The following is a 13,103-nucleotide window of genomic DNA, read 5'->3' as shown; positions in this document are numbered from 1 at the left end:
GGGGGGGGGTGTCCAGGGAGATGAGGAGAGCAACCCCAGTGAGTAAAGAGAAGGTGGGGTGGGGGTGGTCTAAGGGGAAGATGAGTCATCATCAAGTGGGATGGGGAGTCAGTGAGTACTGTCAGCCAGGGAAGGTGGGAGATGGGGGCAGAGTTGCCGCACTTGAGATTAATGCCACTCGTGGCCCTGGTCTCATCAATGGGCTGGCAAGAAGTCTGGGAGACAGAAGGTCCTAGAAGCACAACGAGATGGAGGGCAGACACAGGATGGAGTGTGGTTAGAAGGAACGCAGGCTGAGCCAGACACTCCTGGACAAGTGGAGCTACCGATGGGAGATACACAGCCCTGGGTAGAGGGACAGGAGAGAGGCACATGGGCACAAAGGACTGGTAAACCATCCCATCTGATAAAGTAGCATTGCCGTGGAACACAATGAGGTCGGAGCAGGCAGGCAGAAAAGGAACAGGGGAGACCACACCAGAGGGATCGGGACAGGGAGATAAGCCAAAGGCAGGGACCTACCTGAAGTGCGAGAGGGGGATTCGACATTCATCTCGGGAGGTGTAGGCCCCTGGCCGCCCCAGAGCCCTCCAGGCCTTGACATCCAGCAGGCTTGTGTTGCTGCTGTAGGTGCGGGCCTGGCTGGGCTGCTGGGCACAGTGCTTGAATGTAAGGGTACACGGCTTCAGGAAGGTGGCCCCGTGGGGCCCACAGGCCACCACAGGGCTCACCAGCCCCTGGTTCTTGGATAGCGATGGAGCATCTGACAGATCCCACACCAGGACCAGAGACACTCGCTCCTGGCGGCCCATGGGCACAGCACCTGGGGAAACAGAGAGCTGGAAGGCGTTTGCCAAGATAGTCCACCCCTTGCAGGAGGATGCAGGGTGGGAGGGAGCGTGGACAGGAGCCTAAGAGAGTGTTGTCAGCAGGGGACACGGGGAGACAATATGGAACAGGAGCAAGATGACTATGAACTGACTTGTGGTGTCCCTGCCTCCTGGAAAGGCTGCCCCTCAAGTCCTGCAATGCACTTTGTGAATTTGCTACATTGTACTCTTTATTACATTGACTAGGCAATTGCCATTATGATTTTGTCAGAACTCGGCCTTCCGCTGACTTCCATGTGCCAGGAAGCCATCACAAAGCAGGTGGAATAGGCCCCGCCTTCTTTGGAGTCAATAGCATCATAGCTTGACTAGAGTCAATGAAGTGATCCTAAAATTCAACATTATGAAGCTGCTTCTGAGTGATGCTCCCTTAGGTGCGGTGCCTTTGTGAAAAGCATCATCCGAACAGGTGTGCACTGCATCGGAGGGTGGAGGGCCCCATCGAGAAAGTGGCTCTTACCTGGTGGGATGAGCAAGGAGATGCCAGTATCTTGGAGTATCAGGCAGCCACCACGGTGATCCACCTCTCGAACGGAGAAGAGCAGGAGTTTATTCATCAGCTGGCGAGTGACTGTGTGGCCTTGGGTGGGCGTGTTCAGTTCCTGGTAGAAGGCAGCCATCTCTGACAGGGTCACTGGCGGGCATGGGCTTGAGGTCTCATTTTCGGGTAAGGGAGTGGGCTGGCACACAGCATCTTCTTCTGCACCTGGCTTCTGGCACGTTCCCAGCAGCCGGCGAGGACAGTGCCATCGGAGGCACTGGGCCAGGAGGAGGACACTTGCCACTGGGACCCCCACCAGCAGTAGGAACTGCAAGGGCTGGAAGGAATTCTCTTGGGGGTACATCCACCTGGTCACTTGATACCACCAGCCCTGCACCTCTGTGCCAGCCAAGGCCAGGAGCCTGTGGGAAAAAGAAGACATCAGTGCCAGGCTCAAGCCTTCTCCTGGTTGACAGGATGGAGACTTGGCTTCCAAGGGGATGCAATGGGGGAGCAAGGGGTCTTCATTCCAGCACACCCAGCATATCCAGTCGGGTGAAGTTCCTCCCGCAGAACTTCACCTCTTTTCTCCCTGCTTACGAACCTGCTATAAACCCACAAAGAGTCACCAAGTAAAGTTCTAGAGTCATTCGAGCAATTTAGCAACATCGCAGGATACAAGGTCACCAACAACACAATCAGTTGGGTTTCTATATCCCAGCGATGAGAAATCTCATAGTGAAATCTGGGAAATAATTGTATTGACAGTAGCATCTAAGGGAATGAAATACCTAGCAATAAATCTAATCAGAGACGTGAAGGACTTCAATAATGACAACTACAGACTATGCTGAAATAGATTGAAGGAAACGTAAATGGAAAGATGATCCAGGTTCATAGATTGAAAGGCTTAATAGGGCTAAGAGGTCAATACTATCCAAAGCGATCTATAGGTTCACCACAATCTCAATCAAAAGTCCAACAGCCTTCTTTACAGAAATAGAGAAACCAATCCTCAACTTTATGTGGCATGGCAAGAGCTCTGGATGGCTAAAACCATTTTGAAAGAGAAGAGCACAGTAGGGGAACTCACACTTGCTGATTTCAAAACATACTATACCGCCCTGGTGGCATACTGGTTACAAGTTGGGCTGGGATCCACAAGCTCAGCAGTTCTAAACCACCATCTCCTCCAAGAGAGAAGGATGAGGCTTTCTACTCCAGTAAAGAGTTACGGTGTCAGAAACTCACTCTAGGGTGGTGATGCGTGGACATCAGCTTGATGGCAGTGTGGTTTTTGCATACACAGCTAGAGTAGTTAAAACAGCCGAGTACTGGAATGACAACAGACACATATCCCAATGGAATAGCATTGACAATCAAGCAATAAGCCTATCTATGGTCATCTGCCACCACTCATCTGTCAGTTTGTCATGCTGTTGGTGCCTTATATGATGCTATGATGCTAGAAGGGGTGCCACGGCTATGTCAAATACCAACAGGGTCAGCCATGGTCACCAGGGTTCAGCAGCGCTTCCAGAGTAAGGACAAACTAGGAAGAGGGAGTAGGCTGCCCACTTCCGAGAATCAGCCACTGGATAGTTTATCAAGAACAGTAGGAGACTATTGTCTGATACAGTGCCGAAAGGTGAGCCCCTCACGCTGAAAGTCACTCAGAATACACCTGCGGAAGAGCTGCCTCCTCAACGTAGAGCCGATTTTAATGACATGCATGAAGCAGAGCTTCTGAGTCCTTCATTTGCTGATGGGGAACAGCCCAGAATTGAGAGGAAGCTGTCACTGTCCACTAATAATAGAACATGGAATGCACAGAGTATGAATCTAGGGAAATTGTGAGTTGTCTAAAATTAACTGGAACACTTATAGGGGGGCATCCTTGGCATTAGTGAGTTGAAATGGATAGGTATTGGCTATCTTGAGTCAATCATTTGGCTTACTGAGCCTGGAATAACAAGTTCAAAAGGAAGGGCATCATGTTCATCCATAAGAGGGGCATTTCAAGATCAATCTTGAAGTACAATGCTATCTGTGACAGGATACTATCTATACACTTACAAGAAAATACAGTTAGTACAGCTACTATTCAAATTTACACATCTACCACTAAAGATAGTGGTGAAGAAGTGGAGCGATTCTGAAAATGTCTTCAGTCTGACACTGACCTGAAAAAAGATCATGGAAATGCTCAATATCATCCAAAACAAAGCTAGGACCAACTACGGAACAATCATTTGCTCGTGTGTAAGTTGAACTTGAAACAGAAGAAAACTTAAACAAGTCCACAAAAGCCAAAATATGACCTTGCTTTGCGTAGGTCCCACCTGAAATGAGAGGACATTCCAACGCCAGATGTGATACCCTACACCCTAATGACAGAATGACACCAAGAGCATCATACGCAAAGAAAGCAAAAGATCGTTCAAAATGCAGGGAAGAAAAAAAAAAGTCCAAGGTGGATATCAAAAGAGACTCAGAACTTTGCTCCTGGACAAATCAGAGATGTTTACTTGTGTTTTATTGATTATGTAAATGCACTTGACAGCAAACTATGGATAACATTGAGAAGAATGGGAATTCTAAAACACTTCCTGGTGCTCATGCTGAACCTGAACCTTTGTTCAAACAGAACAAGGGAATACTGCACGGTTTAAAATCAAGAAGGGTGTGTGGCAAAATAGTATCTTTTCACCAAATGTATTCAATCTGAATGCTGAGGAAAGAACTCAAGAAGCTAGACTGGATGAAGACAAACAGCATCAAGGTTAGAGGAAGTCTCACTAACAACGTGTGATCTGCAGGTGACACACCCTTACTTGTTGAAGAACAGAGGATTTGAGGGTCTTGTTGATGAAGATCAAAAATGACAGCCTTCGTTATGGATTGCAACTCAGTGTAAAGAAGACAAAACTCTTCATAACTGGACCACGATAAACAGAAAAGATTGAAGTTGCTAAGGATTTCATTTTACTTGGATCCACGATTAATGCTTCTGGAAGCAGCAGTCAAGAAATCAAATGACATAATGGATTGGGCAAATCTTCTGCACAAGACCTCTTTAAAGTGCAAGAGCAAAGACGTCCATCTGAGGCCTAAAACGTGCCTGGTCCAAAGTCTGATATTTTCAATGGCCTCATCTGCATATCAATGCGGGCAATGAATAAGGAAGACTGCAGAAGGATCCATGAGTTTGAACTTCGATGCCAGTGAAAAATACTCCAAGTATCATGGACTTCAGAAGAACAAGCCAATCTGTCTTGGAAGAAGTACAGCCAGAACGCTCCTTAGAAGTGAGGATGGTGAGATTCTTTTCCAAGCTACTTGCAACATATTTTAGTGAGAGCCCAGTCCCTGGAAAAGGACGTCATGCTGGGTAAAGTGCAGGTCAGAGAAAAAGAAGACCCTCAATGAGATGGGCTGGCACAGTGGCTGCTACAATGGGCTCACTCAAACCATAGCATTCTTAGAAGGAAATGGAGAGGCAACGCTGTTGGCCAGGCTTAGCTTTCACCATTGAATCATCTAATATGATAACGAAGGTGCAAACACCAAAATATTAGACAGACAGCTAGATAGATGGCACATCATGAAACTTCAAAACTGCTGTTCATCCAAAGACATGGCTGCCACCACCACCACCCAAAAAAGGGGGGAAAACAAGCTACCAACTGGGAGAAGATCTTCAGGACTATGTTCCACAAGAATCTAGTAACCAAAGCGTATGTAAAACTTTGACAATTAAGCAACGAAAAGCCAAGTGATCCCATCATGAAAAGGGTAAAGGACTTGAATAGACATGCCATCAAAGAGGGCATCTGCCTGACCACCAAACACAGGACAAGACGCTCGGTATCGTTAGCTATAAAAGAGCCGCAAATCAAAATCACTAGTTGACTCCCAATAGGCTAGCTAGGATTTTTTAAAAAAAACAGAAAATAATCATAATAATATAATTTACATTTTTTTAAAAAGATGGAGCCCTGACTGACCGCTGGTGCGAATGCAAAACAGCCTGGCGGGGGTTGGAGACAGTGCGGTCGTTCCACACACACAAGCTGAAAGTCGAATTACTATTGTTGCTCGGTGCCTCTGATTCCATTGCAGCTCACAGCAAGCCTGTGTGCACCAGAACAAACACTGCCCCGCCCGGCCCCACCCTCACCATTGTTCTGTTTGAGACCCTTGTTGTAGCCACTGTGTCCGTTCCTCTCACTGAGAGGCTTCTTCTTTTTCACTGATGCCCAGGGGACTTTCCCAGGGACTGGCCTTGCTTGAAAACATGATGTGACCCAGCAATTCCACTCCTACATAGTTACCCGAAAGACTCGAAAGCAGAGACTTGGAGAGAGGTGGACCCACCAATGTTCACTGCAGCCTGTTTACAATAGTCAAAGGGTGGAAACAACCTAAGTGCCCATCAGCAGAAGAGTGGGTAGACAGCATGTGGTGCAGATGTGCAGACCACGGAAGACTACTCTGCCAGCAACAGAAATGAAGTGTTGAGAGCGGTACAGTGCGGATGGGACTTGAAGACGTTATGTTCCGTGAAATAAGTCCATCTGAATAACAGATAAGGAAAAACAAATAGGTAGAAACCAGAGTTGAATCATAATTAGCAGGAGTGGGCAGTGGGAGGGGATGGGGTATTTCACTGTGATGGAGAAATCACATTGATTAAGGGAAGACTTGCAAAGCCCCAATTGTAATTGCTGACAGTAAGTTACAGACCTACAGAAAGTTGAATTGACTAAAGTTGTAGGCTAGATAGACTTCCAACAAAGAGCCCCAAACCTGAGACTGAACAGGAACAAAGAGTCGTGTGGCTGCTGAGCCTCACGGGATTTGGCACCTGGGTTTGGAGATTTAGGGTGATGTTTTCATGGACATCACAGTGAAGGACCTTCATGATGTGTGTACTATCCCTCATGCTTGTGTTCTACTGGTCCGTTGCATAGTGCCTGGGGCCTTACACACTTGAAGACCACCATCTAAGGCACAACAATTGTTTCTCTGTTTACCAGGAGCAATAGAGAAAGGAGTCAGGAAGAGGAGGAGGTAGGGAAACTGTACCTAATTACCCCCATAAACAACCTCCTTTGCCGTCAGACTAGAAGAAGGGGTGGGATGGTGCCCCGCTACCATGACTGAATATTTTTATTATCGATTCCATAGAAGACTCTTAAAGGGAGAAATGAAAAACAGAATTTTTAAATTCTCCCAGATTCCAGACTTGCTGGAGCCTTGGAGGGTGGATGAAACCCTAAAAACGTTGCCCTGAGAGAATCGTTAAACCTTACACCGATATACCTGAGGCCTTCTTAAAACCAAACGATAGCAACTAAATAAATAAATAACCAAACAAGAGCTAAACGTAAAATTTTTTTAAAAGGTCTGCCTTGAGCATCCTGCTCTTCGAAGAACTCTCTAGATGGAACCCAATTGACAAAAGCAACTCAAACGATGAGCCAGAAACCCTGGGGAGTAGTGCGTTTACGCTCATGCCAGAGGAACCCCTCAGAGGAGGGTGATCGAAGAATGTTTCCAGCGTCACTACATGTCACAGACAGAAACGATTAGAGCAGTGTAGGGTTTTCTACACGTATTCTCAACAGGGGCAGCAAAATAAATACAACCTCAGGGAAACAAGAAAAGAGCTTGCCACGGCTCCCCATCGCCAGGTCCACCAAGTTAAACTCCTTTGTGATAGAAGAAAGAGTTTGAGTTTGGAATCAGACGACGTGAGTCCAAACACCAGCTGGGCCATTGGCTACATAAACCTGCCATCCTGTATAAGGTGCCTCTGTTTCTTCATCTCTCAAAATAGTTACCTTGACCTACAGATGCTGACATGGACAATTCTTTCCAAGTGGAGCCAGGCACAAGCAAGTCACAGGGGAATCGATACCATCAGGATACCGGGAGAAAAGATTCAGGTGGTCAAGGATTTCATTTTGCCTGGATCCGCAATCAATGTCCACGGAAATAGCAAGTGGTACCCAATAAAATGATTTTTTTTTTCAAAGAAAGAGATCGGATGACATATTGCATTGGGCAAATCTGATGCACAAGAACTCTTCAACGTGCGAAAGAGCAAAGGTGTCACTCTGAAGACTCAGATGTGTGCCTGATGCAAGCCACGATGGTGCCAATCACCTCGTAGGCGTAGTAAAGCTGAACAATGAATGAGGATTGTTATCCTTGAAGTTCCAACTCATGAAGCTCAAAGTCATGAAGCTGAAGGCGGATCAAGGCATTTGAATTTGGGGCAGATAGAGAACTTTGAGAGTGCCATCGTCTGCCAGAAGGACACACAAATCTGCTTTGGACGAAGAATGTTCCTTAGACGTGAGGCTTCCTCTCACATCCTTTTGACGGATTATCAGGGGATTCCCGTCCTTGGGAAAAGACAGTCAAGTGGAAGGCCAGTGAAAAGGAGTGAGGCTCTCAACTCAATGGACTGACACAGTGGCTGTGGCCCGGGCCTCCATCCTAACACTTGTGGGGCTTGTGTGTGTGTGCTCGGCAGCAGTGTCTCCGGCTGCTGTGCACAGGGTCACTGTGAACCAGAACTGACTCCGGGGCACCTGACAATGACCTCGTTCACACAATACATATATTTATATGTGCACACACTCCCACCTTTATGTAGATATTGACTCTCAAAGTCAGAGCAGTGGACATGCTCAGCTGTGACCCAAAAGGCCGAGGTCTGAGTTCACCAGAGGTGCCTCCGAAGAAGAGCCTGGCAGTCTCCATCCAGAGAACCAGCCAGAGATGGGGTCGCCACGTATGCTGGAATTGACTGGTAGCAACTCGCTGGGGTTTTGTGTAGCTCGGTTTGGTTTGGGATGTAAATGTAAAAGGATAGCAAAAGAGCTAGAAGAGTGTTGTGCAGTAAAAATAGAATGGGAGTCACCCATTTTAATGACACATTTTCATTACCACGATCTTCCAAGATGGCATTTCCATGTGGGATCCATGTAAAAGTATCGGTGTCATACAAAAATTATTTCAGTCCTTTTTTTTTTATACTAAGCCTTGGAAATCCCTGTGTATTACACACTGAGAGCACTTCTCGGTTGGGACTTGTTACACTTTGAGTAGTGGCCCAAGACTCCTCTCTCAGACTACTGGGAGGGGAAGCTATCAAACAAGAGCCTGTCACTGTCAAACCTGTACCAACTCATAGTGTAGAACTGCCTCCCAGGGTCTCTAAGGTTGTACATCCTGCAGGGAGCGCACTGCCTTATCTTTCTCCCATGGAGGGGCTCGTGAGTTCGAACCACTCACATTTAGGTTAACAGCTGAGCACTTAACCACGTAACCCTGGCCACCAGGGTTCCCTGTAGATGATAAAGCACTGTCCAACTATGTTTGTCTCTCTGTGCCCTTGCTTGGGTCAGAAAGTAGGACAAGTGTGACAAGGGTTAAAATGGAAGCAAACGTGGAAAGAACAGCAAAGGTGGGGGCCGTAGGTGAAGCTGGAAGGAGGCAGGGCAAAAGCACACAGGAGCCGCAAGCTCACCTGGTTACCGGCCAAGGCCAGAATCTCAATAAGGACTTTGGCTTCTTGGCGGCCTCCCTTACAGATACCAGCTTCTCCGAAAGCCCCCAGAATCTGCCTCTTCCTCTCTCCTGCTCTTCCTCTTGCCGCTTTATTTCCAACATCTGCCCAGGAGTCCCTCAACTGTGTCAATAGTTATCACCCCAAAGCAGGAGGTTCAGGTCTGCCTAGAGGTACCTCAGAAGAAAGACCTGGTGATCCATCTGCCTCCGAAAATCCATCATTGAAAAACCCTGTGGAGCACAGTTCTACTGAAACACACATGGGGTCACCGTGAGTCAGTGGTCTTGACAACAACTAGTACCCGTCCACTCTGGCCAAACAGGGCCCCTCACGCCTTGGACCGCTAACCTCAGACTTCTGCTCTTGCACGTCTCTGCTTCACCTGTCACCTGCTCTCCCCATCCTGCCCACCTTCCTATTCTCTCAACCTGGATCCCTCCTGCTCAGCAGCGCCTCCCCTGGCCCACCAGCCCTGTGCTAAAATCCCTCCCATCGCCATCCCGCCACAATAGGCGCCTCTATATGATATGTGGTCCTGTGTGGTTTCCCCACCCAACTGAACACCTTCTGGACACCAGCTGCTGGAGGGAGTTCCGTCCCACCAAAGAGGACATCTTCGTCAACTTCAAGGAGCCTCTGAGGGAATGGACCCCAACAGCTCCCCATGAGTGTTATAGTGCACAGATGGTAGGCGCTTTGGGGCACAATGCCTTTCTTCTCAGGGTGACTCACAAGGTCCTCCAAGGGCCCTCTGGCTGGTCCACCGGAGCCTGCATTGGCAAAGCTGCTCACACCTCACTCACTTCCTCTCCTTCACTCCCACCAGGAGCTAAGGCTTTGGCCCAAGCTTCCCCGTCCTTCCATAGCTCCAACTGTACTCCCCACCTTCTTCCCTCCTTCCTCGAGCCCCACGAAGACCAAGCACCCTGCCCAGTGTGCCCCCTTCGCCAGCAGCAGACAGTCCTCTGCACCCTTGGGACTGTAGACTGGGGCAGGCAGGACCTGTTTCCCTTCTGCCCTCATTGAAAATGGAGCCGGCAAAGGCACGCTCCGCTTGGCTCTTTTGCCATAAAATCCAGCCCTGGAGCTGGTGGCCCCGCCTACGTAGGGCTAGGTGCCTGCAAGTCAGTTCCAAGCCAGAGTGACCCTGTGGGCACAGGAACGAGGCACTCCCTGGTCCTGGGCCACCCTGTGACTGTTGTCATGTTTGAGCCCTGGTTGTGGCCACTGTGTCCGCCCAGCTCCTTGAGGAGCACATTGGTGGCAGCCCAAATCTGGTGAGAATGGTTGGGGGTTGGCGCAGTCAGCTTCCCCTCCATCCCTGCGGTTCCCCGACATTAATAATCATCGTACTTGCTGGCCGAGGGTAAGCACCCGACATGACTTATTACACTTTATCCTCACAGCAGCCCTACGATGAGCTAGGTGTGATGCTTATCTCCGTGGCACTGATAAGGGAGGATGGGCGGGGATGATTAAACTCCAGTGGGAGGCAGAAGGCAGATGCTCAGATGAACAGTGAGGCCGAGGGCTTTCAGGAGCACCCCTTTCTCTCCTACCCCTTCTTATTTTCTCAGGTCGCCTCCTTTCCATCTCTAGGGGACATGGAGGTAGAGGAGGATGAACCAAAAACAAGGTCAAAATGAATAGGAGGGGTGGGAGACCCACCCTTAGGTTCCCAGTGAGGGATGCCCAGCCCGCACCCTCTGCCAGGCAAGGCTCTGGTGAGAGAGGACGGGCCAGCACAGGCGAGGAAAAAAGAAGGGGACTTCCCTGATTCGATAGCAGCCACCTTCTTGGAGCCTCCAAAGAGCAGAGTCCAAGTCCCCTCCTCCACCCCCACTGGATGGTGCCTGAAGCAACCTCTAAACCGAGAGCAATTGGAGTCTAGGGCTTCCCACAGCCCCACTGGGCTTCTCCCAGGAAACCCATTCATTCACCTGGCCCAGCAGCCACGGGGCCCTAGGTCTCCCAGGCTGACAGCTCTTCCAGGCAATCAGGATGGGGCATCGCTCTATGCCCCCGGCCCAGGAAGGTGGAAGGTCCCACGTTCCTCTGAGTAGATTCTCTATCGCTATAGCTAGTGAGTGTGAGCAAGAGCTTCTCCACCCCATACCTGGGCTCTCCATTTCTTCATTCTCCACTTCCTCTGGCCACTTCCAGCCCATTCTGGCCAGCTGCTCTCCAAGCCGAGGAACCCTGGGAAGGCTGCCTCACCTGCCCCTAGGTGGCCGCCTCCTCCAGCACAAAGAAGCAGTCTCCTGCTGCAAAGCTCTGTTTAAAGCCTCTGAGGAAACTCTCCACCCTCCCGAGCTTTGATTCTCACTGCACCGCACCCAACACCAGACCCACCCCAGTGCTCGTAGGGCATTAAAAAGTGCCGGAATGGATGACTTCAGATCCAATTCATGGGCAGCATTCATTAGCAAAGTCTGACTTTCCACCGTGGCCCCAGGTCTTCACACCAGCCGGCAGTGACCCTTCCTGTAGTCCTGTTTTCCTCCTCTTCCTCCTCCCCTGGGCCCCAGGAAACCCCATCACAAGGACCACCACCCCCACCCCCAGCTACCCCAGCAGAGTGCTCACCTTACCACCCAAGGGCTCCCGGAGGCTGGTGGCTTATCCGGGAACAGAAGTTTCTTTTCTGAGAACTAGAGGGGACAGCCAGGTCCAATTGCCAAGCCAGCAGCCCAGCAGGCAGGGAGTCTGGATAGGCGTGGCTTGGTACTTCCCGGCACAAAGACCTCCCCACGAGTCACCCTAAAGTCAGGTGGAGGAGCCTGTCCAGGTCTGCTGACAAAGTCCAGCCAGGGCTGGGAGTGGCTGGGAATCGCAGCAGTCTGGGCACTTTCTTCGAGAGGAGGGAGGTCCTGGGCACAGAACTTTAACACACACACACACACACACACACACACACACATCTTGAAACCTCCCCCAGCAGTCCCCTTTGCTGGCCTTAGCTGACCCCAATCAGAGGTCGTTAAAACCAGGGCTTCAGCTGACGAAGCAAAGCCAAAACAGACCTGAACTTTAAAAATGTGATGGGTCCTGAAAATAACTAGCAAGGTGGGGATGACGGGTCAAAGCCCATAAGTGGGAGTGTCGGATGAGGTGTGGTTAGCCTTTCCAGGGTTCTTGGCGGCCCTGTGGGGACCGGCCACATTGAAAGTGCCACGGTGGGCCATCTGTGAGTGGGGCACTGCTGCGTCCCACGCTGCTCCGAATCCAATGGCCAAGAGATGGTGCTTCCTACGCGCTCTCTCCCCCGGCTGCCTTTGCTTTCCGAGGGGGGGGAGAACGTTTCTCTTTGGGGTAGGGGCCAGATTTCATTTCTAGCTGGACTTGGACCCAGAACCTTTCTGTCTAGCATGCCAGTTCACCCCCATTTTTAAAATCCGACATTGTTCCAGCTTCATTTCCTCGGCCACAGTTGCCCGGGGAAGAACCTGCTGGGAGCACTGGGAAAGGAAGACGGAACGGAAGCAGGTTACAAACCGCGATGTGCGTAGGCATCGCCTGGGGGTCTTGTTAAAAACTCTCATTCTGATTCCTCAGATGTAGGTGGGGCTGACGAAGCTCCCAGGTGCTACCAAACACTTCAACAAGACCTGGTTACAACCCCTCTGAATTCACCCCCAGAGGGATCTGAAGGCAGGTGAACCCCTGTTGGCTAGGTCACCTGAGACATGTCCCTTAACCATGTGGGCAGTGCAAATGTAGACGTTGGAAGCCCTGTACCTGTACCCCCCACCCTGTTAGGAAAGAGTTCTCCTTCCTTGTGTCTTAAGAAGGTCATACTAATGTAGGGGCATTGACAAAGGGAGACCGAAGAAGAATTGATGCGTTTGAGCTGTGGTGCTGGAGAAGAACACTGAAAGTCGCATACAGATAAGAGCTGGAAACAGCGAATCCAGGGCAGATAAAGCCCTCAGGACCAATCATGAGAGTAGCAATACCAAGAGGGGAAGGGGAAGGTGGGGGGGAGAAAGGGGGAACCAATCACAATGATCTACATCTAATCCCCTCCCAGGGAGATGGACAACAGAAAAGTGGGTGAAGGGAAACAGTGGTCAGTGTAAGACATGAAAATATAATAATAATTTATAATTATCAAGGGTTCATGATGGAAGAAGGCGGGGGAGAGGGG

The 13,103-nt window shown here is 49.8% G+C and overlaps 1 protein-coding gene across 1 annotated transcript in view; it reads right to left on the bottom strand.

Annotated features, from left to right (window-relative positions):
• Positions 1-1,735, bottom strand: part of UNC5CL (unc-5 family C-terminal like) — a 6,383-nt gene extending 4,648 nt beyond the window's left edge. Inside the window, exons 1-4 of the mRNA XM_004710842.1 lie at positions 1,351-1,735; positions 523-823; positions 327-345; positions 158-215 (exon numbers count right to left, since the gene is read on the bottom strand). Of these exons, the coding sequence (XP_004710899.1) occupies positions 158-215; positions 327-345; positions 523-823; positions 1,351-1,735 (763 nt within the window). The remainder of the gene's footprint in view (positions 1-157; positions 216-326; positions 346-522; positions 824-1,350) is intronic.
• Positions 1,736-13,103: the final 11,368 nt, after the last annotated feature.

The sequence above is a fragment of the Echinops telfairi genome, unplaced genomic scaffold (genome assembly GCF_000313985.2).
Source record: "Echinops telfairi isolate 266 unplaced genomic scaffold, ASM31398v2 ScPeMD7_3533;HRSCAF=4204_1, whole genome shotgun sequence".
Lineage (NCBI taxonomy): Eukaryota > Metazoa > Chordata > Mammalia > Afrosoricida > Tenrecidae > Echinops > Echinops telfairi.
This window is presented reverse-complemented; position numbering and strand designations above follow the sequence as displayed.